The sequence below is a fragment of the Echeneis naucrates genome, chromosome 16 (assembly GCF_900963305.1).
Source record: "Echeneis naucrates chromosome 16, fEcheNa1.1, whole genome shotgun sequence".
Classification (NCBI taxonomy): Eukaryota; Metazoa; Chordata; class Actinopteri; order Carangiformes; family Echeneidae; genus Echeneis; species Echeneis naucrates.
The window spans coordinates 22,502,706-22,530,652 of record NC_042526.1 but is presented as its reverse complement, the minus strand read 5'-3'; the positions used below and the strand labels follow the sequence as shown (position 1 = coordinate 22,530,652).

Here is a 27,947-nt window from a genome sequence, read left to right as displayed (position 1 = left end):
AGTGAATGCAAATATTGGCTTTGGTAAGTTCCAGTAATAACTCTTCTTGAGACCTAGCATAAATATTTTTTCCCCATTTTCTGCAAACAACAGTTATACTAACAGATTATGCCTTTGACATTACGGGCAAAATCTTTAATTCTCTAGAATGATCCTTCCACTGTGCCAAACCAGGACCTTTAACATTAAAATTAAATTTTCGTTCAACCAAAATAAACACCACACAGCCTGTAGTTTAAACTGAATGTGGAATCAATTCAGTGAAATACAAGAATCAATTTAGCCAAAAACCAATACAGGAAACAGCCTTATATTAATAACAGATTTAACTATGCTTTTACTCATACTCAAAATGAAAACAAAGAAAGAAAAACACACATGCGGCCTTCATGCAGATAACGCCTGGCTAGTCCTGTTTTTTTTTCACTCCGTCCTCCCCATTGGGCTTTCCCCCACTGTTCTCTTCCAGTGGGTAGGGTCGCAGGTCCAAGGTGAGAATGCTGCTGAGCATCTGCTCATCAAGCTGCAAGAACAGTTAATAAGTGTGTCATTACTGTATTGTCTTTCAATAAATAAATCAAATATATTCCTAAACATTTCAGAAACATTTATTACATCTGAGTAGACTCCCTGCAAAGCGTCTGCCTTGGAGAAAAACTCCTCCTTTAGGGAGATGACAATGATCTGCATGTTCTTTCTTGATTCTTCCCTGATGAAACTGGTCACCTGGATGCAAATAAAACAACGGCAGAAGGTACACTACCAGTCAAAAGTTTGGACACATTCCTGTTTATTTGAATTAGAGAGTGTGTCCAAACTTTTGTATATCATGAGGTCATTTCTTTAAATGTTATTTATTTAGAAGTCCATTTGATTTGAAGTTGTGCTTCAGGTCACCTGGGTAATCTGTGGCCCTTATTAAATGCTGTTTGGTCTCCACGAACTCCAGTGGGAAACTTCCGAACTTTGTTGATTAGCTACTCACTGACTGTTTCTTGCTGCTGTTTGATGCTGAGTAGGTTAAGGAATGGTCAGATGCAGCTGGAAACGTACCTTGCCAATGTTAGTGTTGTCCAAGGCTGCATCCACTTCATCCAAGACAAAGAAGGGAGCAGGTCTGTAGCTGAGAGAAAAACAGCAACATCAGTGTGTCAAACAGGACAGACACACTCAGACAAATAATGCATTATTAAATAAAGTAGGCCAAATGTTTCAGAAGAAAACTCAGTGAGATCGGTCAAAAGAAGTCTTAAATTTGAAAAAGACCAATCAGTTAAGCACAAAAGATGATAAGAAACGATCAGCAGCCATGGATGTGTCTCAGGGGCATTGTCAGTCTCTTTAGATGAAATTCTTTTGCATAAAGTTGATGATGTAAAACAGAAGATGAAAAGCCTCTCCATATTGCAAAGCTTTTATTTTATTGGTCCATTCATCAGTTTAAAAACCCATCCTCATTACAAGCTAAGTACCCCAAGCCAATTGTTATTTTTTTCCCCAAGAAATAATTTAACTGTCTGAAAGGCATTGCATAGTGTGTCAACAGCTGTGGAGCCATTCCCTTTGTTTTGTTATAGCCTTCTGCCGGGGGTAGTTTTCCAGCTGTCCAGCTCACAATTTGTGAGCAAACCTTCATTTTGTTAAATGATTTCAGGAAACAGGATGGTAGCAAGTTAATTTGTCAGTAGACTAGTTATGTTTACTCATTATCTGGTTTTGTCTATTACCCTGTACTGTGTTGTAATTTAATGTAATCCAGTTTGGTTCAGGGTATTACCTGTGAATGGCAAACAACAGGGCCAAAGCAGCAACAGCCTTTTCTCCGCCAGACAGATTGTCCATGGACATGAAGCGTTTCCCTGGCGCCACACAGTTGTAGCTGATGCCTCCAAGGTACGGCTCATCTGGATTATCTGCACTCAGAATGGCCTGGGGTGCAGACAGACGCTTATTTTATTTTTATGCCTGTTACAGAAACTTGTCGTTTAACACCCTTTGTCCTTCTCAATGGAGGCTACCTGTAGGACGAGGTCAGTGCTGGCAGATGAATTGAAATCAATTTGTTCTCATTTCTAGTTTGGATTGAAAATTAGATCTTCTGTTTAACTTCTGCCACTGATGTTCCCCTTGGGCTCCCGTAGTTCAGAATGCTCTGTACTTGTCATAACTCAATGTTACTTGAATAAGTGCAGTGACAAAGAAGTCTTTGCAGTTGGGGTCACTATCTTGTATGGGGACTCACAATTTGTGAGAAAATGTCAAATACGAAATAGGAACTTTTGACACAAAGAGATTATTCAGAACAAATTCCAGAAGGGAAAATAAATAACCACATAAATAAATAATCACAGTAAATGTAAAATGTATTCTGTTTTTAAGAAGGCAACAATCATCATAGATCATACATTTGTGAAAAAAGATTTCACCCAGCCCTAGATTAACCCATTATATTTAAAGATTTTTTTAATATCACATAGAATTTAACTTTGTAACTGTTTTGAGGTCATACTGGCCACAGTTGGAATAATACAAATAAAAACCTGTGAGTATGTTGAGATTAAGAATGCAGATAAATGCAATAAAAGCCAGGTAAAATTTTGTTTCCTCACCTGAGCGCTGCTGTTCCTGCAAATCCTTTTATAGATTCGATCAATTATAACAGACACATGCTCAAAGCACTGACTGAAGAGTTGGAAGCGCTGGGCTTTTATTTGCTCGAACTCCTGACTGCACTTCCTGGTTAATTTGGTGCTGACATCAAAAGCTAAGTGAGGGGGAGGAAACAGGCTCAATCACCAGTTCAGCTACTAATATTGTGGTTGTACATATTAATATTATTACTGCATCAAAGAACAGTTAGAAATCCCGTGTGGGAATAAAAGTGTAAATATATCCATTCAGTGGTTTTGACTGGCAAAACATTGTTGCAGAGATTATAGCAGGCCTATTCCACCTTTCAAGTAATCTGTTTTCAAATTATACATATATGCATATATGAAATACCTTCTGTCAATCCCTGCAATTTATCAGTCACCTCCCTCATTTTTTCCAGAGCTTTCAGGTTGGGGGCAGATGTGTGATGCAGAACTTGTTCTATGGAGGACACCGACTCTTTCAGCTTCTCAAGGTAAGCCTCCACCTCCTCATCTGCCTCCAGACTCTATAAACAAAAATATTCAGTGCATACTTGGGCTGCACGACTGTTTTTGATACATGTGGGTCTTATGTGAAAACAGCACTGAGAGAAAATACGGATAATAGTGATGCTTAATGTCTCACCCTAAGCTCTTCCGTCAGCTCAGAGTAATCAATGACTAGCTGTGCCTCTCTTTCAAAGATATCCATGGTTGTTGACATGCTCTCAGATTCTGTGTCCAGCTGGAGAAGCCACAACAAAAAGTCATCAGGGAACAACGAGACCAAAAGTTTTTCAAATCCTTTCATTCCCTTTTTTGCTTCCCAAAGCTCAGTAAGGTATCTCAGACTTCAATGTGTTCAGAGTCTAATGTGAGGATTTCCAGTGTCTTGATTAAGAGTCTGATTAAGTCAGTGCTTCTTGGGGGGGCGCCAGTGCGATGCTGGTGGGGCATGTGTAATCCCGTGGAACATGCTTCATTTGCCGTACTAGAATAAAGTGCGATCTATATTCCTTTCTTTTTTCTTTTTTTGTTTTCTGTAATGATAATAAGAATACAATGTTATACAGAGGTGTACATTTTACAATTTTACAGACAAATGACACTATTTATAGTCGCGGCAGAGAGAGTGGGTATTTTCTTCTTCCTGGGGGGGGGGGGTAACAGAAAATAATTGATAAACACTGGATTAAGTACATTTTGGACTGGTTGGAATTATGATTTACCGTAATTGAGACAAGGAAACTGTCTGCCTACCTCACTGATGTCATCCAGACTCCCTGACAGCAGAGTGATAGGCAGACCCTGGATCTTGCAGGCCATCAGTAATCTGTGTTTGTCATGTCGTTTCTGCTCTAAAGCTGTCTCTGTGATCATCACCTCCCGCTGAAACTTCACCACCTCACTGAGACAAAGTGAAGAAGAAAAAATATATTTATAGAGAACTTTGGTTCTTTTGTTCTGTTACAGGATATCAGAGAAAAGTGAGGGAACGTTTAAAAAAAGCTGAATATTTTATATATGTTCATAAATATATAAATTCTTTTTTATTTATTTTTTTCCCCCAACAATGGTCTGTTACAACTCAGGAAAGTACTGTATTCATAGATATCTAAGGGCAAGAAAATTTGCAGAAATTTAAATCATCTTAGATTTAACATAATTTATCTTTCTATGTTTTGTTTTAATTGTTTTCTGAATGCTTTTGTCGCTTGTTGTATTTGCTTGAGTGATTAAAAGAGCGCAAAAAATTGTCAGCTGTCCTCTTCCCTCATTAGAGGATATATCGCCAACTTTTAGATTTTACTCTAAAGCCCCTTAAATATCACTGGACTGCTCTCAGCCTGGTCACTCACTGTGCAAACTGTTGTCCCGCGGCAGATGCTGCAGATGTCCAAAATCAAGGACTAGACTTGAGTCAGGAACAGCTTTGTCCCAAGGCAGTCAAAGCCAAATGTTTCTGACTTTATGATTATGCAGCCACACAGCACTTCCCATGCATTATTTAACACTATTTATTTTCATATTTATTATTATGATAGTCAGGTTTGTCATGTGAATGTGTCTCTGCCATTCTGATCTCTCACACACTCAGGGTATTGTAATATACCAGGAACCAACACAGAAATTATCGTTTGCACTCTTCTCTGTCTTTAATATATTCTTTTCCCTCTACAGTTTTTAATTGTTGCTCCATTTCTCCTTTTGATCATGTCTCAATTGATGAGTACTACAGAAAAAGGAATTCATTGTAGTGTTTGAACTGGTTCCTAGTACATACAACAATAGAGTTTGAAGTTTATTTGATACAACCTATCTAAAAAAGGACAGAGAGGAGAGTTAAGTGAGGAGCTGAGACTCCTTACTTAACTCTCTTTATCAGCATTAGCACTGCCTTCCTTGCTTGAAGGCTAACCCATAGCAAACTCTTCTGATAGTAATAGTGAGTGCACACACTAATGCCTGATAATTAGTGTCAACTTGTTGATAAAATTCTAAAGGACTAGCAAAAGTATAATCTACAGCAGTTGTAGTATTGCTAATAACAGAGGTAGAGTAGAACACCACTAGCCATGTTAGTTTGTCGTCTTACTTGTTGATCTCTCTAAGGCTCTGGACTTTCTGATCCAATTCGGCTTTGGCAGCGGCCACATCGCTCTTCTTGGAGAGCAGCTGGCTCTTCAGCTCCAGCAGCTTGTTCTGGGCTTCCTCCACTGCCACCAGCAGTTTCTGTTCATCCTGCCAGGGAATGGAAACATGCAGAGGCCAAATGTTTGATATCAGCCAGAGAGTGTCCTGCAAACCCTTATAAATCCCTTTATTACAGATTTGGAAGGGGAGTAATATTCCATGTGGGTATTAATTTTTATTGTGGTCCTTGGAAACTAAACATTTCATTCTGCATAGTATTCTATCCATGCCAAGTTACAAGCGCTAGTATAAAAGAAATAAGCTTGTGTTCATAAAAACTAAGCCTGGGATGATCACCTGCCGCTGCTCTGCAACAGTTTTCTCCTCTTTGTTGATGGTGTCCTCCAATTTGTAGATTTTTTGCTGCTGCTGCTCCAATTGGTCTCGTTCATAGTCGAGCTGTGCATTCAGGCGAGTACACTGACTCTCAAACTCCAGCCTGAAATGGGAGATGAATGATCAAAATGCTGCAAAATACATGAGAATTTTCTGAGATAGGAGGAAAACACTGTAACTGTAAAACACAAGTCAGTATGCACTGTATGTATGAACAGTAATATGATGTCAGAAATGAAGTTTATGTTAGTTTTAGCTGGAAAATAACATAAAATTACTATTCCAATTCTTTATAAAATCATACAAATACCAGAGAACAGGCCATGCAAATCTGTATCACTGAGATTTTTATCAATACAAATTTATCATAGACTTGGTTAACTTTAGCACACAGGTGACAGAAAGTATTGCTCTGTGGTTGTCATACCGTTTCCGGTCGATCTCTGTCTGCTGTTTCAGCTTTTCATGCTCATACTCTCGGATGGTAACGATACCAATTCCAGCACAGAAGTCAGAAAACACCAAGTCCTCAATCTAAATATGCAGACCATTAGGTTAGGTACATACACTAAAAACAATGACAAGACAAAAGCTGCTGAAGGATTTGGGAAGTAAGATTTTCAATCAGCTTAAAAAGCAGGAGACCAGTGAGATACTGTTATTTCAGTTGAAAAACATTGTGATGATAACAGATATAGTAGCTTAATGAATGCCTTTTTTTACACCTTGTGGTTCTGGTTCTGGCTAAAAACCGTGAACTTAAACCACTGTGTTGAGGAATGGTTTTAGTTAAAGTTTCTCAATTATGTTTTCTTGAATTACAGTAATTCTTTTTTATGTCAGTTTTTAAAAAAATTCTTCAAAATTGTTGCAAAAATAAATTGGAGTTCAAACCAACATATGTAAACAGATGTGAAAGCTCCCCAGACAGTACCTGATCGATCTGGTCTCTAAACTTCTTCATCTCTGCTTCCTTAGCATTCACGCTTTCCTGCTGCATCTGAATCTGAGAAACCAGGTTTGCTAATTCACTCTCCATACGAGAAATCTCCTGAAAAACAGCCAGACAGGACAAGACACAGTAAGTACCGTGCATCTGTATCTTCTCCAGTGTTATTCAAATGTTTGTGAGCTTAATAGTAAAAGGGAAGCATCTCTGGCTCTGGTTTAGATAAGCACAAACAGTTAAACTCAAATTAAACACTTTGTTTTGTGTAAATACCGCCTGGCATTTGGGGATGATTTTTTTCTGAATATTTTCCAGCTCAGTTTTGGAATATTTGAGGCGGATCTGAGCTCCCTGAGCCTGAGCAGTGATCAGTTTCAGGTCTGACTCCTTCCGCTTCAGCCTCATCAGATCCTGTTATGGAAAAAACACCAGTTGATTGGGAACAAACTCTTGTGTTTGTACATGCAAGAGGAAATAAAAAATAAATAAATAAATAAAAAAACTTGTTAAGGTTGCTCAGGACACGTATTGACTCACACGTAGCTCAGCTGTTAGCCGGTTTTTGCGTTCCATCAGCAAGGCCATCTCCTTCTCATCCCAGCAGCGAGCTTTGCTGCGCAAGTTATTGGAGCCTCCAGAGATCACACCTGACTTTGCAAACATTGTCCCGTCCAGGGACACAGTCTACAGACAACACTTGATCACTGATTATGGCATGCTAAATAAAGTATAAACATATTAATACTTAGACAGTTAAAGTTGGCTTTTATAACTGTTTATTAAGATTTTTAATTTCTTTGAATAAAAAAGACTTTTAATGTAAATGTGCACTACCAGTCAAAAGTTTGGAGACACTTTCTTATTAATTTGAATGAGAAAGTGTCTCCAAACTTTTGACTGGTGGTGTATATAACATTAGAAATTTAAAGTGTGGTGATCAATATTATTCAATAAATATTGTAGGATATTGTAAATATGATGAAAGGAAACTGCAAAAGATGCTTAAAAAAATGTTAAAGCTTCAATGTCCAGCTTACCGTGAGGCGTTCCTCTCCATTAAAGGCCAAACTCTGAGCGTGTTTCATTGTCTCACACACCAAAGTGTTGCCACAGACAAACTGAACGACTTTTCTCAGCTGGCTAGTCGCTGTAGCACTGTTAATTTGGACAACATCCACCAACATTTTGGCACCAGGCACTTGCCGAAGTCGCTCATTCAGAGGACACACCTGGGAGCACAGCAGTGAAGGTTATCATTGACAGTAGACCAATCCAATCAAATATTGATATTAGGTGCCAATACTAATCCGCTCATAGGATATTGGAATGATATTACTGATCCATGTACCTGTGTTTCTATGAATTCTAAAAATATAATAATACAATTATAAGCCCATAGCTAAAATGCTGTACCACAAGCTCATTATCTGATTAATTAATTAATTATTAATAGTGCAGCCCCAACTGCAATTGTTCAAGTTGAGCAGTGTTTTTTGTTTTTGTTTTTTTGTCAGTCTGTGTGTATTACAATAACAGGATAAAAAAGATAGCAGCTTATTAAAACGCACAAGAATAGCAATTCAACAAACATTGCTCAAAAACTGAGTGAAGTCATGGATACACATGCCAGGAGAGAAGGAGGTGGCTGTTGCCATCAAACACGATCCATTGTTCAGACATGTTTACCAGTGATCTGTCTTAACTGTGCAAGGACTTTGTTAGGTTGGACACACATTGCAATTCAACATTAATAGTAAAAGCTTTGCTTTGGAATACAATAAAATGTCATGCATTAAATGCAGTTCTGTATATTTTTTGCTCTTTTAACAAGAAGTGCTTGATGGTTTACTACAGCCTTGTGGAAATTGCACATACTACCAGCAACAACATCAAATTTTGATAAATAATCAAATTCAAGGGAAAAAAAAAGCTCCGGAATCAGTATTTGTGTGGGCAGATATCCAAATTCAATTCATTGGAATTGGACTGGAACTTGAAAAAAGTGGATTGGTATGTCTCTAATTGACAGATAATTCAAATTAAAATGATAAAATTATTATTTGTTGATGTTTTCCATGTTCAACCCTCCAACAGTTTCAACTTACATCCAAGTAATCAATGGGCAAGAAGGTTTCAGGTTCAAGTCGTTCCTCCTTTATGAAACAGATACAGTCACGGGCCACTTTTTCCATGGTCACAACAATGGCATTCATGTAGTGGCCAAACACCTTGGTGACAGCCAGCTGATACTTCTTATGGATGGGACTGCACAAGTCAAACAGTCGACCATACTAGGACAAAATTTGAAAAAAGTGTCTATGAGTAATTTCCACACATTAAATTTAGAAACTACTGCATAATACTGACAAACAACCGGGTGACTCACAAAAATGATGCTGAGAGAAAAAGAAAAGAAGAAGAGGAAGAAGAAAAAAAAAAAACCCTCACCTTACCCTCAATTTATTTAGCAGTAATAAAATCTAATTGAGTAATATAATATCAGCTGCAAAGGTATTTACTATTAGTAGGAAGTCACATTACTAATTTAAACTGTTCATTCCTATCTTTTACCACAGATTCGGGGTAGAATCTACGGAGCTTCTCAAGAAGCTCTTTGCGCTGCAGCTTGCGGCTGCTGTCCTGAGTGTACAGGTGGGCGTTCCCCAGTTCCTCCAGCACCTGACCCAGCTCCTGGTTCACCTCCTCAGTACGCTGACGGCCCCGCTGCAGCTCTGCATTTAAACTCTCCTCTTGCTGGTGGTACTCCAGCAGAGATGAACTGAGACATAAAGTGTTTCCATTTTAGTTTCCTTCTGTGATTTTACACTCTGTCAAAGCATTTATATGTTTGATACAATGACAATAAAGGCTATCTATCGATCGTTTGATTTGCAATGTTCAGCATGTAGCTTAAAAATAGTAATTAGTTATAGTTGGTACTATACTTATAGTACCATTTACTTACTCAAAGGTAGCTGAGATAGTAATTGAGTTAGGCATTATAAACTTCACTTCACGTTGCAATTTTTTTATGTACCAGTATAAAAAAAATAATAAAATGTAAAAAAAAAATCACTTTTAACTTTACTTTTAATTTAACGTTTATTCAATTATTTGAAATAAAAATTTAATATTATATATTTTTTAATAAAAAGTAATCAAATAAATTATCAATAATAAACATTGCTACCTTTGAATTGTCTCAATGAATCATTAGTGCATGAGTGCCAGTCATTTGTGTGTGTGGTTTGTGCTTGAACACCCACCCTCCTCTGCCTCTGATTGGCTTACCATGAAATTTTACTCAGCCAATTATCATCACTTTATGTAAGAGTTGGTGGTGACAACAGTTCAAGAAGCTGCATTATAGTAATCTGCCTCATTGTAACAATGGTGGAGCTGGAGAAGGTTGGCACTGTGACCAAAGCTCAGAACTGTCTGGTGTTCCATTCTAAGCAAGTTATTACTTAGATCAACCATTACTGAAAAAAATAACATTGTTAGTCACTGCTTATTTTAACCTATTATTTCCATTGCGTTTTACAACCTGACATTACATCATACTAGGCATGTGGTGCACATAACATACTTGCAGGTTTCAGTGTACTCTTCCAGCTTGTTTGCTCTACGTGTCAAATCGTCCTGCTGAGTCCAGGTATTCCGGATATTGACCTAGGAAAGATGAATTTTTAATGTGTGACTTAATTAAGGATATATTCATCACAGATGCAGCAGGTAAAGATTTATATTTTTTTCTCAACAGCTGCTTGAACTGTGGATATTCTTGAACCTAAAAAGACGTGTTGTGTCAGTAGAACAGTACCTCCACTTCCTTCTTTCTGCGCTGGTCAAAAGCCAACTTTTCATAGTCCGCTTTCACCTCCCAGTTTAATTTCTCTGCCTGCTGGGCAAAAGCAGCCCCCTCCTTTCGGGCCAGCTCCTTTAGCTCCTTGTATTGCTTTAACTATGGCAGAAATACAAGCAAAAACATAAGATGCTACAACCAATTTTTCAGTGATCAAATAAAGTACTATTGAAAATATTTTTCTATGATGCACATAAATAAATAAATGTATGCGATATAAATCCTATTAAAGCAAAACTTTTTGCAGACACTGAGATTATACGGTGTGATGCACCATTTGTCTATAAAATTGTTTTAAGTACACCTCTGCATAACATTGCATTATTAACATTAAAGAAAACAAAAAAGGAAAAAAGATACTTACAACAAGTAACTATATTAACAATGTTTAGTCTGTAAAAGAAAAGATTTAGAGTGCATAAATTTGCCTGAAAAAAAAAAAAAAAAAAAAAAACAACCCTTATTTAACCTTAACATTTTTTGACTGACTAAAACTGAAAAGCAAAATTACATAAATTAAATCAATAAATAATAATAAATTCAAATTGATCAGCAACCTACAAAACCTAACTAATACTCCCTGCGCACTGACAGAGCACCACTGTCATCTACTGTAGTTGAGGTGCAATTACAAACACACCACCACCCCACCCCCGCCCCCCAGGCATTGCACCGCAAGCACTGTCTTAATTCAACACTCACAAACACTGACGCACCTGATCCTCCTGCAGCTCAATGTCCTCTCCACGGGAGCTTATCTGTTGCTGGACCTCCTTCTCATAATTATTCCAAGTCCTTTTCAGTTCAGCAAGTTCCTGCTGACCCTCTGAGAGCTCCTGCTTCTTACTATTCAGCAGCTTCTGACTCTTTTTCAGAGTATCACGGATCTCCTCAGCCTTCTTCAGATGGTGGGACATGTTCACCTTTGCTTTGATGAATTGGGAGCGAGATTGGGACAAGCTGTGCTCCTGAGCACTGGGTGGCACAAAAGGCTACATTAGTTCTAGTAAACGTAAGATTATTACTTAAATGTCAGTTTGTTTAAGGTTAAATAGCCTGTCATTTAAATCCCCAGAGAAAGGTCAAAATGAAATACTTTTTTAATGGAGAGCATCTCCTAAAATTATACTTAACTGGCACAAAGCCATTCTTAAAAAGCTCTCCCACACACACTAACACACCAGATCTCTTTCTCAATCTGCTGCTGTTCTCTAGTGAGGCGTCCATGTTTCTTCTTGTGGGTTTTGACCATCTGCTCAGAATTCACGACTTTATTGTTCTTTACAGCTACAGCCTGTTGCTTCTCCCTCAGGTTTATGGTCTGAGCCTTGATGCCCCTCTCATTGTTGTAGAGCTCGGCCAGGCTCAGTTGCAGGCAGTTTTCATGGAGCTCATCCACAAGAGCCTGGTACCTCTGGGCCTGGAAAAATGAGGTGTTGAGAGTGGGTAGTCAATAATGCTGAAGAGAAACTAAACAGTCCATAATGCTATTCCTGTTAGCACACATACATCATTCATTGACGACATTTCACTGTCCCTCTCTCTTTTGTCTATAAAAATGGATAATTGGATACATCATAGTGTATAGGCCTGGAAGGAGGCACAACAGAGGCAGAAGATTTTAATGATCTGTTTAATGTGGCAGTGGCAGTATTGGATATCTGTGTTCTACAAAGAACTAGATGGTGATGGGAATTCTGGCTCTTTTTAGTGAGCTGACTCTTTGGTTCCCAAGAAGCTCCTTAGATTTTTTTGTTAGTTTAATTCATCAAATGTTTATTACTCATATGGCTTCATCTATATATTTTACAAACTGAAATTGGAGCACAATGCTACAAAAAATAAATTGTCAAGTACAAAAACCCAAAAATCCAACTCAAGTATAAAAAAGGTCCAATCTCTCAATCAATGTATATCATTCATAAACGTTCAACTATTTACATTCAAACATGGCCAAGTTTAAAGATGCACACAAGAGAATATAAATTAAAATATGTAGAATGAAACAGCTTGGTTGGTTGATCTTGTTTCTTTTTTCTGTTATTATTATCTGCACAGTTTTGGAGAAGCTTCTCCCTGAGGGGACAGATCTCATCATGCATATGTGATGGCACAGAGTATGTGTCTATGGGCAGACTGAACCCTTCCTCTCCCACCAGCTCAGTGGGTCTGTGCTGTGTTTAACAGAAAAAAGAGCTGGGAAAAAAATAAGATCATTGGCTCCCTATCCAAAGCCGGCCCTCAAAGCCAGATCGCTCACGAATATATCACTAGAAAGTTAGCATGAGCCTAAATTCATATGTGTTGTTTCAGTATTCATTTCTCAAACTGACGAAGTGCAGAGTATAAACAATTTGCTCCCTGTGAACATTACAGCTGTAATTCGCCAGTAACACTAGCCAAAGAAATTCACACGACATGACACTGTCACATTTTTACCAAGTATAATATGGGCCTGCTTCTCAGACTTAAGTATGTGATGAAGTATCCAGATATTGAAATCATCAAAATTAAGAATTCCACCTAAACACTTCTGGATATGATCACATCCCATATTCAGGAGTTAATCAAGAGCCAGCCAACGCTCTAGGCAAGGGGCGGGGTACACCATGGACAGGTCGCCAGTCGCCAGTCGCCAACACAAGGACAGAGACAAACAACCACTCATGCTCGCACTCAGACCTACGGACAATTTAGAATCACCAGTTAACCTATACATGCATGTCTTTGGAGGGTGGGAGGAAACCAGAGTACTCAGAGGAAACCCACACAGACACGGGGAGAACATGCAAACTCCACACAGAAAGAATAATCCCCCTAAACCAAGAAGAAGGCCATTCAATCTGCTTGGCTGGGTCGCCTGGGCGAGGGTGTATGAAACACCTTATAACTCCAGTTCATAATACTCGTGATGCGTCTCAGTGCACCTTGGAGGCATTTCTTGAATACTTCTAGGTACCCCCTTCCAAAGGATAAAGATAGGGGACAGATGGGTCGTGCCACCTTACCTCCATTTTTTCCTGGGTCACATGCTTTTTCTCAACAGTGGCGGATTTCTTGTTGTTGAAGTGAAACTGTGTATCCTCTTTGGCCTTAAGCAGGGCTTCTTTCTTCTGCTCATACTCTGCAGCATACTCTTTTGACTGACTAATGAGTTCAAACATCTTGGTCCTCTCTTTTGGATCCTTCAAAGCTATGGACTCCACTGCCCCCTAGTGAAGAGTATAATTAACAGACTTCCTTTTGGAAGGCCCAAGTGCAAACAGCTATTGTCTCTGTTTTGATAATTTTTTCTATTTGTGAATGTACTGATATTCAGCATTCTTTCCTTTATTTTCACTTTCATTTTTTATGTTTCCTATGCCCCTGTTTAATTTGCGTTAGTAGATCTCCCTGGCGAAACTTTAAATATGTCCCCCTATTTTCCAATTATAAGCAGTAAATACAAGTATAATAAATTACTTATTACATTCAGCAATGTGGTTATCAGCAAATATAAGGCCATTTTATGAGTTTATTAGTGTACAGCAATTTTCAACATTTAGAATTCTAATATGAAGACATAATTTGATACTCATTTTATTTTACAGTGATGTAGAAGACTATATTTTCATACAGTATTTAGTTTAGTTTCATACAGTTATTAATATTTTTACAGCAGCCTTCAATTATGTGTGTCCACACGAGCAGTGCTTACCTGGAACACCAGGCAGTTCTGGGCTTTGGTCACAATGCCAATCCTCTCCAGCTCCACCATGTATTTGGAAAGATTGACATGTGCGCCATTTATGTGATACTCAGAGGAGTCACCTGAAACATATAATAAGTTATTGTTCAAAGATATGACCATAAACTGACTGATACATTTATTACGAGAAATGAGACAACAGTAGTGCATTGCTGAAACTCGGGAAGCGAAAGACAGAAATACTTCTTTTCGTACTCTCTCTTGTTTTTGGAATCACTGAAGCAGCGTGTGTGTGTATTTGTGTGCACCTGGCTCATTCTCAGCCCATGGTCTGATTCTCTTTAGCCTGAAACACATTGTGCAGGCTGGACATCCAGCTCTCTGCTGGTCTCAGCTCTGAATTAAATGAACTTGTTTATTGTTTATTCTCGGCTCTGCCCGTCTAATATAAGTGTCTCTGGCCAGGGTTAGGGTTAGGGTTAGTCCACGATGATTATATAAAGCTATACACTTTAATGCAAATGCATTGTGGCATCAAGATACATTAATTACAAAAATGTTAACATTACGCAGTTTGACAAAAACAACAACAAATATGTCAGTGTTTCACCTACCATTATATTAGGGGGGCACCTCCCGCCCCCCCTAGAAGGTCAAGTTAATGTAATATAATTTAATATTTAATTTAATTTAATATAATTTAACTTTCCTATAGAACATGTATATAGCTACCTTGCGCTTTTCTTAAACAACATAGTAATATGGTATTTATTTTATTTACGCGACAGAATGTCATTTCTGTCTCTGCACTCTGTAACACGCACGCGGAGTTCCGCCTCGATGCGCGCACACAGGTGAGCAGACTCCCGCCAGCGTGTGTCGAAAATTTTCACAGAAAAGCAAAATATCTGCGTTTTTTAAACGCTCACAGGACGATGATGGCAACACCAGTCGCTGCCATTAAAATATATTATGATTCCGATTCCTTTTTTGGGTTTTTTGTACTCCCCCCACCCCCAAGGCTGCAATCCTGGGGAAAACACTGCATGTGAATAAAATGAACTGAATAAATGGTGCAAATTGTAGGAAGACGTTCTTCTGGCGACTTTTAGGACAGCCAATAGCGGATAGGAGCAGAGATCAACTCACCCCTGATGGTCCGACAGAAGATTGTTTCCTGCTCTTTGTCGTCGCGGTACCGCAGGGCGACTCGGGCGGTGTCCGACACAGGTCGCCCGATGTGGGCTCCATGTAGCAGGTCTCTGAGATGCTTCACCCTGAGGGTGGCAGCCCGCTCCCCCAGGGCAAAGCTGAGGGCGTCCATCACGTTGGACTTGCCTGGTTTGATTGGACTTATTAAATGTATGGCTCATCTGAATAAACCATTGAAGTCTTATAGTGCAGTTCAGTGATATACCATCAGAGAGAATAAAGGCAGTAAAAAAAAAAGACAAAATAAATTCCTTATCATTGAACTCGAATAAGACATTTTTAAAAGGGAAATTGTGCTCCTTTCGGTCGGCCCAAATGGAGCACAGTGCCGGTCGGGCTCACCACGCCAGCGCTTCTCCAAACTGTTCAGTTCGGTTACTAAATCCACTTTCAAAAATTAGCAGGAGCGTGAGATAGAAATAAATACATAAATAAATATATTTTTAACTTAAAAAGAGACGGATCAGTTACAGCCATCAATATGAAGCAATGATTCACAGTTTTAACACAGAATTCACAGCTTATAACTACATTCTAGACTGCTAGCAGCTGGAGTTAGCTGGCTAAACAGATGTGCAAGCTGAAAAAGGATCCCTTACCTGAGCCATTTGGGCCAATTATACAGTTAAACCGCATGAAAGGACCGATAACCTGCTTCCCTCGCCACGACTTGAAGTTTTCGACATCAATCTGTCTCAGGTATCCCATTTTAATGTCTTTTTAAGGGGGATGAAGCTAGCAGTTTAGCTGTAGCCGCAGCAGACTAGCCGACGGTCAGCCGTGCAGGATTTAAAAGAAGCGGGAACATGAAGTTTGGACCCCACGTGAGACGTTTAACCTCAATTCTTCCTGTATTTTACAAGACAAACACACAAAGGCCGACAGCCAGTCTTTTTAAATTGGTGCATTATTTTCTCAGTTTTACTTTTAGCTGTTGGCTCTACATTGTTTCTTCTATCTAAAAAAATATTGAAACTTCTCTGCGGGTTTCCACTTTCATTTGTCAAATATTTCTTTTGTTTTTTCGTCTCTAAAGTTTGATTATAACAAATCAGTGTTCAAACAAACTGGGATGGAAATTGTAAAAAAAAACAAAACAGAACATCTACATTATGCAAATTAATCCATTAACTCATGAAAAACTTTTATTAGAAAATTGTCTTTTTTAATGAAGAGGACAGTAAGATGGCTTTCCACCATTATTTCATGGTGAAAAGATACTAACAATGTTTCAGATTGTTCAGTCTAAATGTATTAATGATTAATGATTTGATGAATGATTCCCTTATTAACTAAAATTGTGTTTACCTGTTAATTCTGTTATTCAGAGGTGTGACAAAAAAGTATGATGTATGAAGGAACAGGCTGGACACGGAGGCTGTGTATTTGCACAGATTTATATACATTTGTCAATGGAAATATGTAACAAACTAATTTTAACATTTTCCACAGAATACTGTCTGTTTAAATATATTGAACAAATGAACAACCAAGTGACAAATTGGATCAAATTTCTAGAAAATAAATAAAACAGATCCAGGTGCCCACAATACATGCATACACGTAAAATAAATAAATAAATTTGAAAGAAGGCAAAAAGGACCCCAGAAAGGAATCAATTGTTACTTTATTGGTAATATTGAAGTCAGGCATAATAAATCAGCACAGTATGATGAGTGAAATTACAAGCTAGGTCACTTATGGATCAGGTCCTCCACCTTTGGTCATGGCCATCAATAAGGATGGTCACGGACGTATTCCATGATGTGCTTCAGGGCCAGCCAGGTCTCAGAGGCGGTGGGGATGATCTGATTGGCTGGCAGGATGAAACCATAGCGACCGGTATCCCTCAGCTCGAAGGCAAAGGAGTACTTTATACCAAGATTATAGGACCAGTCAATGCTGCCGCCACTGGCTTGATCTGACAAGAAGCAGCACAGAGACGTGATGTCAATAATAGCAGTTTAAGCGGCAGCGGTGCAACAAAGCAGTGTTGAGAATAGCAATATGACTATTTCTGATTAGATTTTTTTTTCTGTTTCAGACTCAGCTTAAGGTGTTTGCCATTGTGTTTTTTTTTTTTTAAGTTTTGTCTCAATAATGAATTGGGTCGATATTACTATCATACATTTCAGTGGAAGAGTTCAGATTTATTACTCAACTAAAAATAACAGCTAAAAATTATTTTTTTTAAATACTCCATTGCAAATAAAATACTTTTACCTCGGTAAAAATGCTGTCATCAGCAAAACCTACTTAAAGTGTTAAATATATAACTGCAATTTCAGTTTCATCTACTTTGTACTGTTAGGTATTTTAAATATTTTTTTCTTACAGTTGGTCAACATTTGCAAAAGAAACTACCAACAACATTTACCACAATATAATATTTCAAACATTTAACAAACATAATCAGAAGAATGTACTTAAAGCACCAAAATTACTCATAAAGTATATTATGATACAATATTTTTAGATTCTGTATGCTTAGTATAGGAATGCAACATATTTTATAAGCTGTTCATTTATGTGTAAAATCTGCGAATTACATAATTGTTGACTGTAAATTAATTGGCTAAAAGTACAAAATTAACTCGTATTTTGGTACAATATTGGTATGGTGCTGAAAAAGTCAAAAGGGCCATAAAATGTAAAAATAAGGACGTTAAAACAAGTGCAGTTCTTAAGCAAATATGTACATATACTCTGGTGCTTCCCAGCAGTGAATATTTATTCTGATTTCAGCAGTTCACCATGTCCGCTGAAATGTAATGTTTGTAACTGTGGAGTTCAGATTAAAGGGTTATGAGCACTGATGACTTACAGATGATTTTACAGATGCTTCCAACTTTGTATCTGGTACCGTAGAGAGAAGTGAGTTTCTGCACTGCAGCTCTACCGACAGAGTCCTACAGAGAGCAGATAAGGACATAATACTGAAGTTAAGCAAAGTGCACAGATAATACTGGAACAGTAAGAAAAAAGGCTTCAGTGTTTTAAGTTTTTACTTGAAGAAAACCCAGTTCACATCTTCACACACAAAAAAAAATAAATAAATAGAGAGGCTTTTGCAGATTACAATCTTACGAAAGGCCATGATCACAAATGTGGAGGGAATTACAAACATTTTAAAGACTTTCTTCATCATCTACTTTAAATAGCCTCTCTGATTGACCATGTGTTTCTTACCAGTTCAGGCTGATGAGGTACTTTATTGCAGGTATAGCCATAGGGGTACATGAGCAGCTGGGAGTAGGCGTGGACGGAAATGAATGACTTGAAGTTGCCGTGGCTTCTGATCAGGTTCACCACATTCTTTACTTCGATCTCTGAATGAGCCGATGGGCCGTGGTAGGAATCAGAGCAAGGATTCCTGCTGGCTCCAGGACCTGGTAAGTATTGGAAACACGTCACGAGGAGATGAGACAGATAACAGAGAGCAGAAGGATTTATAGGCCACACTTCTCAATATAAAGTTGTTGAGGATAAAATCACCATTAACTATGACCCTATTCTCTTAGTAGAAAAAACCCATATTGTACCTAATCAAGTGCCCACTGAATAAGTGTCAATATGCTGTGTTGAATTCATAACAAAATGATTAGACAACATTAATTAATGAACAAATGTATTAACTATTTACCACAGAAATTTGTAATTAGTTCTTAGAAATAACTTTTCATGTGTTCTTACAATGCACTTTCTTATATGGATTCATGTTTTATTTTTGCCCAAACAAAGATCAACATTTGTGTTAATATTAAGCGCTGATGTGAGGATGATGAACATGGCAGGTATTTTCTGTATCTATGCATGCGAAAGATAAATGGTCACAAACTATAAACTGATCCTCTCTGTTCACCTAAGAAAACTATTTATTATTATTATTATTATTATTGCTAATGATAATTCTAATAACTGTGTTCTACAACTGTTTTTGTGCTGAAGCAGACAGAAAGACAAAAAGCACCACTTAGTTGCCTATAAATGTGTATTTACAGAGATCCTTTGACTGTCTCATCTGTACTGACCTCCAAAGCCAGCGTCCCAGTTCCTGTTGGGATCAACTCCACGGCACACAGAGCCTGGGATCCTGGAGCGAGTCTTGCGCCACATCCGGTCCTGTAAAACAGACAGCTTCAGTTAGTGTGTATCCTATGTGGCTTTTTATGAGCAAGTGTGTTATATAAACCATTAGTCCAAATCCTGCTCATGTGAAATTGAAGTTCATTCTACTCCTACATGTTCCAAAATAATCTCTTAAAATATTACATTTACAACACATAAATAATTTGTCATGGTAGAACAAAAATGGTGATGTCATTGTCCTACTGAGTCATGACGGTGACATACGTTGGTGTGGGTGTAAGCGTAACCATCAGGGTTGGCAAGGATCAGCATGTAAATGTCCATGGTGTTCAGAAGGGAAGTCAGGGAAGCATCTCTTCCGTAATCAGTGGCAATCTAAGGAAGAACACACAATAATTCTCAAAAACAGAAAACGATTTGTTAAATCTTTTGTACTTTAACAACCCATGATAGCATTTAATGCCAAACAGGAAAATCAAACAGGAAATGAAAAGCACAGAGACAATCATCTAAAAAATGTAGTTGCATGTAGATGCATTAGCAGGTCCATTAACATACAACATATTTTTGGAGTAGATGCTGATTTTTTTTCCACCATCTGTTAATTTCTTCTTAATTAAAACAACAAAAATTACAAAGATTATCAATTTATAATGAAAAAATACAAAAAGAAACTGGAACTAGAGAAATCTCTATAATTACTCAAAAGATTCATTCATTTTTTTCTGATGGTTCCTGCCCATATTAATTCAATGTAAACATAACCTTGCCAATTGTCGTACCTTGTTGGCTGTCCACACGCCAGTAGCCTGAGACACCCACTCCCTGGAGTGGATTCCTGTGTCAATCCAGATTGCAGGCCGTTTGTTGCCTCCAGTGCTGAACTAAAGCCATAGACAATCTTATTAAAAACAAATTTATTTTGATGCTGCCATAAAAAAATGGCATCTTGGACATTAACCTCTCAGTGTGATATAACATGGCATCTTATCTGCATCTGAAGAGTTAAACTTGTTAATAGTAAATACTAGTTGAGGTACATGGATGATGTTGAGCCCCGACACTGAAACTGATTTACACCTTCATTGTGTCTCAGTCCTGTGAGCACAGATGGATGGAGACTACAAACACATATTTTGAGGTATTGCTGTCCTACCTTCAGCACATACATGGGCCTGTTCTCATAGGACCTCCCGATTTCCTGCTTGGTGACCAGTTTAGGGTTCTGAGCCACAAGGGTGTCCATCCAGCTGTAGATCTGTACAGGAGATAGTTAATGGGCAAATTATCTTTGAGCTCTTTACACTATTAGAAAGCATCTTAGGGTAATAATCCTGGTTGAAAAACTGTTTTAAAGGTGAATATACTGTATCACCTGTACAAGGTGTGTTATGAATTATTATAATGTTATATTGGTAGTACTACAGATTTATAAACTGTGACATGGTGCTATTTGGTAATCTGAACTCTTTAGCTTTCTTTATCGTTATATGTCTTTCTATGTCTCTGACTCTTTGTAATATTAGCCATGGATTGTGTAACAGCTTACTATGCAGTAATATTGAAGGACACATATCGTCTCACCCTGTTTTCTCGAGTAACTCAGTGGATAAGATCCTAAATTAGTGTTCAGTTATATTCAGATTGTATTATTCTCTGCAAATACTTGGCACCATGGAACTTAAAAAAGTAAATGCACTGATTTTGGTCCTCAGTTGTGCATCTGGAATGGTGTGCTGGATCCATCTGCAGTTGTTAAATGACACTTTCAGAAGGCCAAATAAAAGGTCTTTGTAGTTGCTTTCATTAAACGTTGGGTTTTGGCCTTGAGTATGTTCTAACCCGCAGTGTCAGCAGTAAGGCGTATGCTTGTGTTGAAATAGCCTACTGTCTCCAGGGGATGATAGGCTCCAAAGTTGAAGCTCCTGATGCTTCGTTCCTTCATCAGGTTCTCATCCATCTCAGTTTTCTCTGCATTGAGAACCTCCTGAACAGTAGATTTTTAATATTCAGTGTTGTTATCATTCGATCTCAGAATCCCCCCAAAGCAAAGAGGAGACTATGAGGGACAGTCAAACAGAAGGGCAGTAGCAATAAATGATTGCTCTCTGAGAGTGACCAACCTGAAGGTTGTCGATCATGATCGTGAAGTGGATATTGTGGGCATGGAGGTACTCCTTTACAGAGTTCAAGCTGGAGCGGGGTACATGGATGTCAACAGGAAGCTCAGTGGAGACTGGGTGGAGCCAAAAATCCAGCTGGGATCAGAGAGACAATGAAGCGTCAGACTGAACTGCAAAACCAAGAAAGTACTGGACCTAAGTGCACAGATCAGGTGAAACATGACGGTACCACTCCATGTTTAAATGGATAATAAATATATATATAAACTGGAAAATCCCACTGCACCATTCATCACAGGTCTCCAAATCTCCAAAATCCAGTCTGGGATCACACAGAAGTTTTTAGAGCTTCATAAGAAAATATTTATTTAAATGTACTCTAAAATCTATTGTATGTTTATTTATGACATTTGTTTGCTTTAAAATCTGTTTCCCTTTTTTTCCAAGAAGCAAAACTTTAAACTAACCTCTCTGGACAAACTAAGTGTAGGTTCATGCCTAATTTGAAGCACAAAACACTGGTAAGGCCTCTGATAGCTCCTAAATTCCTGACACCACTTTGACCCTGTTAAGCCCCAACCCACATCAACTCCCAACTGGATTATTTCAAGATGAACTTGGTTTTGCCTCCTGCACTTCTCTGAGGTTCATGAGAAAACTGTTTAGCACAAGCAGCAGTATAAAACTCAAGTGTAGGTGTTTATACTTTCTTTGTGTGTGTGTATGTATGTCTGTGTGTGTTCTTGTAGACCTCCCACTCCTGTTGGGTCTCCAGAGCCTGCAGGAGTTGGATCTCCTCCTCAGACTGCACATTGACCCTGATGACCTGATCTCTGAAAGAAATCGGTTCCAGTATTGAACATCTTTATTTAGATTATTAGTCATGTAATTTTAGATTATTTATTGAATGTTTTTCACACTGTATCAGAGGCAAGAGTAATTTCATTACATACAGTACCAATGAATCAGCAGTTAATGGTACAGAACTGATGACTCCCACTCTGCTTTCTTCAATAAGACTATAATCATGGTTAATCTTTCTGTGAACACAAAGTCGGGTCACATTCTACCTATTAATGCCAGTTGCTATTTGAGATGTGGAAAACATTGTCTAATGAGGGAATCCGCCTTAAAATAATTGCATCTTCAAGTTAATCAGCAGTCAGAGTTAATGGAGTCTGAAAATGAAAATGTACTTTATGATTCTAAATACATTCACGAGTTTCACTGTGTAGCGACATAGTTTGAATTTTACATATATGGTTCACACACTCCCTGTCCGCAAGTGTACCAAATTTTAGGTTGATAGGTAAAACTACTGAGGAACTATAGAGTTTTTACCAAACAGTGCTCCTTGGCAATCTCCAGTGTGCCAAACCTATCCAAAATAGTCCATTTTGACTAAATTCACACTGCAAGATTTCACTGATATACACATTTTTTTTAAATGATAACTTTTTGGGGCCAATCACAGACATGACTGCTTTTAGGAACACCAATTACAAAAGTAAAATTTCATTTGAAAATTGCATTTATAGGGCTGAATATATGGTGTCCAAAACCTATCCAAACACGAATTTGACCTATTTTTGCCTGTTTTATGTTGTTATTTTGAAGCTTTATGACTCCAGACGTAAACACACGACTATCAGGGATGGCTGAAATTAACAAAGACCTTCGAAAAATGAAGTTATGAAATTTACTGTACTGTCTTTTATTATAAGTTTCATAATTACATTAAAACTTGGGGCAGTAAAAACACACTTTTAGTCGAAATGTCCATTGTTTACGTGTTGACACGGAGCGGGGAGTAAACAAAGGGACCAGCTGGCTGCAGACGGCCGTCGTCAACATCGCCGCCTTTTTCGTCCTTACTGTACAACATTTGCAGCAGCTCATTAAAGGGACATCCGGGACATCACCGGGTGCGTCACAGAAGACGCTGCCTGCGCGTAATAGATGTGCAGTCCGACGGACCTTTAAATTTGCGTTAGCCCAGAGGGGAAAAAAGACAAAATGTCCGATTAACCGGACACGATGGATAAAATTGAACTGCGGATTATTGTTGGGCACATTTTCGGCTTTAAAATGAGGCCAAGCTTGTGGTTTTATTCAGTTTTTTAGTCGGTGTTTGATCGAAGAATGTTCGTATTTCACGTGCGACTTTTTTTGTTTTTGATGAGCAGGCTTGTTGAAACCTTTCCTGGGAAATAAACTCTATTTCTGCACTTTGGTGTTGTTTCGTTGACAGTAAACGATTTTTAGGAGGTGAAAGAAACGGGGTAAAGACAGTACACATATGTTTACTCTCCCTTTGTGGTTGACGTGATGTCGCTTGTTGTCCGACACATTTTCAGTAACTATGATTAAACCGGAGCACCCAGAAACGTCAGAATTCTCGTGCATGCAGCTGAAAGTGTGTTAAAGACGACAGCTGTGAAATTTTCCCTAAACCCCGCCTACTGTCGCTGCATGAAGCGCGCCTTTCAGATGTTTATTAGTTTGGGACGCCGGCGTCCCAACCAGAGGGGGACTGCAGGAAGAGGTTAATAAATCACAAACAAAGATTCTATAGACCGAAACCTCTGGCAAACTGAAAATGTCAAATGTTCTAATGTTTCATCCTGAAAATAAACTCACCCGATAAAAACCCTCTCGGCATAAGCCACAGCCACAAGCACCAACACCACCCAGAGGCCTCTCATCTTGGCTATAAGTGAGACCCACTCATGCTCCTCTGCTCTCTTTATACCATCAGCAGACAGGTGGACCATTCCCATGCAGCAGTTATCCAACTCAGCTGATAGTGACACAGCTGTCTGAAAAGGAAAAATGCTGAAGATGGGTTTTGTTATATGTACACTGTGTAATGATAAAGACACAAACACACCAAGTGATGGCGTTTACTGAAACATTTACTGTGCAACATAGTCCATAGCACAACCCTGAACAGCTGAAATGTAGTTACCTTGAGAAGACATCTGAGGTGGAATACTTTTAACGGTCAGTTTTAACAGTTTTTATCAACCAGAATGTCTTACAACATAGCATTTATGAACACACATTAATCAATGCCAGTTTTTATTTCATTATTTTTTTTCCCATCATTTTGAGATACACCTTTTTTCCCTATTTCTCTGTTGTCTTAACACCAGTTTCTCACTCAGGAAGGTGTCCCACTTTTCCTGAGGTTGTCACATATGGTGAATTACATGGTTGTGTTTGTTTGTGTCAGAGGTCATGTTTGGCTGAGCTTATGCACCACTGATACACAGCTCTGCAGTCGTGACAGTTTTATCAGGTGGCACTTTGAGTTGTGGATGTGCACAGGTGTGCCTGCTGACGGACACCCCCTTTGCGTTTCCTATCAGTGAAGCAGGACAGTTAGGCCCAACTATTGTGGTGGTAGGCAGGCTCCATGATGCAGGTTGTAGTGTTGCTGTTGATTCTCCTAAGCTTGTTTCTGCATTCCTGCCTCATGCTGTAAGCTGAGTTATAGTAATACACAGCTGTCTCCCCATAAGGAGTGTTGCAGGGGAGTAACCAGACTCTGGGTCATTTTAGACCATCACCTCCGTATGTTTCATCTAGGCCTCCACTTTGTATCGCAACAGGAAGGGCATACAGTGTGGTGATGACAGCACCTGGCTCCAGCTCAACTGCTTAGCTATTTCAATTAGCCAAAGGTAAAAAACTGTGTAGGGTACTGGGCTTTGAGATCCTCTTACTGGAATTGAACTCTGTGGATACGCTTTATTAGCTTAAGCGCTTTTACAGCAAAGATAAATAAATAAAATAAAATAAATAAATAAATAACCCCCCCCAAAAAAGCAGGACAGTCCTTCCACGTGGTCTCTCATAACTCTGCTCCTGCTGCATTCAGATGACTTGTCTGCTCTTTCTTGAGCTGTTTTCTCTCATTTTGTGTGCTTTTTGTTTATTGCTTCAACATAGTAGCACAGGCTGCTGTTAATTCAATGCTGCACTCACTCACTCACTAAATCAATGTTCATTTGTAAGTTTTCTGATAGTTTAGCATCTCTTATGCCAACTGCAATACATTAGCTTATTAGTTGCTCTCTCAGCACCCCCATATTCACAATATTCAGTCAGTGCGCAGTCATTATAAAGGACTCAACACTATGACCAGGCCCTTAGTTCTGTCTGTTGAAGTGTGCGTCTTTGAAAATAATGCTCTATTTGCCATCACAGTGTGTCGTCTCCATGACAACCCTGTATGATTTTGTCTGTGTCCATTCAGGCAAATACATTTAAGACATTTTCATAATAGGTTCTGCTACTTCTGCAAGGAAAAATTGTGAAGTCTGTGGTTCACAAATAATGTAGTGTTACAGAGTGGACTTTAAACCTGGCTTCCAAAGATTTGGTGTCTGTTAAGTCAATCGTAATTTTAGATATGAATAACTAAACTTACTTTAGTTGATGGTTTGTTTGTTTTGGAAAGTGCTTTGCTCTACAGGGTCACTTTTTCACTCGTAGAAACATGATTTTTTAAAAGTTTAATCAGCGGCAGCAAGAAAGGTTTTAGTACTGCACTACATTGTGTAGCAGAACACATGATGCCACATGATGATATGGTCTCCTGATGGGTTAGCTGAAACTAGATCTTGAAATGACACTGCAAAAAGTTGTCACTTAGGCTAGACAAAGTGAGCAAGTGAAAAAGCAAAAACTAACTTTAAAGGAGGCGTCACAAACACACCTCGACACCATCTACACACAGCAGTATGGTGTTGAAAGACCATGCAAGCTAAATCACAGTCAAGACCAGCATCCAAAAAAGCACAGGTTAGCGGGGTTGTGCCAGTTCATACTTTAAAAGAACTGGCTCAAAGTTTAGTTGATGCAGATAAAAATTAACTAGCTCAAGTTCATTTGTCCAAGTTTTTTAAATAAATCAACCACTGTTTTGTCAGAACCTCCTCTTACCCTCCATCACCAGCCGCAAATAGTTTCATTACAAAATTCAATTATTGTGTAGAAATTAAAAATAATTGTTACAGTTACTCTGCAAACCTGAGGAAAAGCAATACTGAGATTGCTAATATATTATCATTATGACAACATGTAGTTTGTAGAAATTAGAAAAAACAAAGTGCACAAACTGTACATGCAATAAAAATTGTAGTTAGCCAGAGTGAACCAAATTATAATCACTGATAAGAGCTAACTGTAAAACTATGGACATCCTTTCTTGAAGACGTTATGTTATGCCCATGTGGCACCACAGCTCAGCTTAACTTCTCTGTGTAAAACAAATTTCATTTGTCTGGTGATTCCGTACAAATGCTATACTGATCTGAGCCCAGTCTAACACACAGCGTGTGCAGGACAGCATACACAGAAGGTGACAGGGATGTCTACATTTAATAGATGAATGACATGAATGCATTAACCTTGTTAAAGATATGAGAGCTGAGTGGCATTTCTGAGAAATCAATCAATTACACCGTGCTGAATGCTGTCTAACCACATAAAAATCTTTCCTTGACATCTTTTGGACAGTTGGGACAGACTGCATGTTACTATTTTCTATGAGCAGCCAGGAGCAAAGAATTGAGGCATAATAAATGACCAGAATTTCAAAAAGGTTTTCCTTTCATTTGCCACCTCTGAAATGAAATTAAAATATTCAGTTTATACTCTAACCAGTAGGTGTCAGTGCACATCCACATTTCTTCAAAAGGTTAGCACAGTATCATAAGGCCCTTCATATGAGCAGTGACTGGCCAGTTTAATGAAGCAATAACTGCACAAAATCTTAAATTATTCATCAGCCATTTTTTAATCTTGACCAAAGCATCATTAAATCTACACTCAGTACATTACATTAAATACATTAAATATACAAATATACAAATAAGTACATTAAATATACATTACAGTATATGAGTTGAAATAATTAAATCAGCTTTATTGCTTCTTAGCAACTTCTTAATTCTGAATATTTTTGGGTTCTGTCCATTTTCTCTGTTTTATCCAGTTTGTAAGATGGATATTCTGGGTGTAAAGAAGCTGCTTAGACAAAATACAAGTTCAAAGTTTGAGGATGTCACCTTGTGATGGATATTTATCATTATTTTAGACCCACTAACTAGATTAATACATGAGAAAATCTCTATCTTAAAACCTCTTTCAAACAGCATACACTTAGCATTCCCCCATCCATATGCAGTCAGGGTATGAGTTGAATGAAGCCTCTTTAGTGTGGTCATGGCCACTGGCAATTTTTGGAAGGTCATAGTTGTAAAATCAAATTTCTTTGCTGCCATTGAGTGACCAATTCTTGGCAATAATGTGATGAAAGAGTCAGTGATAAACATCGCATTCAGCCTGC

At 38.3% G+C, this 27,947-nt stretch overlaps 2 protein-coding genes across 2 annotated transcripts; both read right to left on the bottom strand.

Annotated features, from left to right (window-relative positions):
- Positions 1-368: 368 nt before the first annotated feature.
- On the bottom strand, positions 369-16,085 carry smc1b (structural maintenance of chromosomes 1B). The gene is made up of 25 exons (XM_029522595.1): positions 15,977-16,085; positions 15,315-15,503; positions 14,175-14,287; positions 13,486-13,689; positions 11,659-11,897; positions 11,194-11,452; positions 10,436-10,576; positions 10,202-10,284; positions 9,184-9,391; positions 8,718-8,903; positions 7,650-7,841; positions 7,150-7,296; positions 6,902-7,023; positions 6,598-6,730; positions 6,091-6,197; positions 5,625-5,766; positions 5,230-5,375; positions 3,890-4,041; positions 3,280-3,380; positions 3,004-3,160; positions 2,610-2,764; positions 1,778-1,929; positions 1,054-1,123; positions 616-726; positions 369-523 (listed from the first exon to the last, which is right to left on the bottom strand). Exons 1-25 carry the CDS (start codon positions 16,083-16,085, stop codon positions 407-409), a joined length of 3,735 nt encoding a protein of 1,244 aa, XP_029378455.1. The 3' UTR covers positions 369-406.
- Positions 16,086-17,110: 1,025 nt separating this feature from the next.
- On the bottom strand, positions 17,111-24,294 carry cpa4 (carboxypeptidase A4). The gene is made up of 11 exons (XM_029523024.1): positions 24,230-24,294; positions 22,341-22,422; positions 21,590-21,724; positions 21,355-21,453; positions 20,623-20,724; positions 20,249-20,350; positions 19,731-19,841; positions 19,409-19,499; positions 18,567-18,766; positions 18,202-18,286; positions 17,111-17,298 (listed from the first exon to the last, which is right to left on the bottom strand). Exons 1-11 carry the CDS (start codon positions 24,292-24,294, stop codon positions 17,111-17,113), a joined length of 1,260 nt encoding a protein of 419 aa, XP_029378884.1.
- Between the last annotated feature and the right edge of the window lie 3,653 nt (positions 24,295-27,947).

Bases quoted from the DNA above. Each gene is read 5' to 3' on its own strand.
- smc1b (XM_029522595.1), bottom strand. From the start codon at position 16,085: ATGGGATACCTGAGACAGATTGATGTCGAAAACTTCAAGTCGTGGCGA. The intron at 13,690-14,174 runs GTAAGCACTGCT...ACTCTTCACTAG, and splicing joins AGAACTGCCTGGTGTTCCAG to GGGGCAGTGGAGTCCATAGC. The intron at 10,577-11,193 runs GTGCGTCAGTGT...TTTCTGCCATAG, and splicing joins TTGAGCTGCAGGAGGATCAG to TTAAAGCAATACAAGGAGCT.
- cpa4 (XM_029523024.1), bottom strand. From the start codon at position 24,294: ATGAGAGGCCTCTGGGTGGTGTTGGTGCTTGTGGCTGTGGCTTATGCC. The intron at 21,725-22,340 runs GTCTACAAGAAC...CTCTGATCCCAG, and splicing joins AGACCCAACAGGAGTGGGAG to CTGGATTTTTGGCTCCACCC. The intron at 20,725-21,354 runs GTAGGCTATTTC...TCTCCTGTACAG, and splicing joins CCTATCATCCCCTGGAGACA to ATCTACAGCTGGATGGACAC.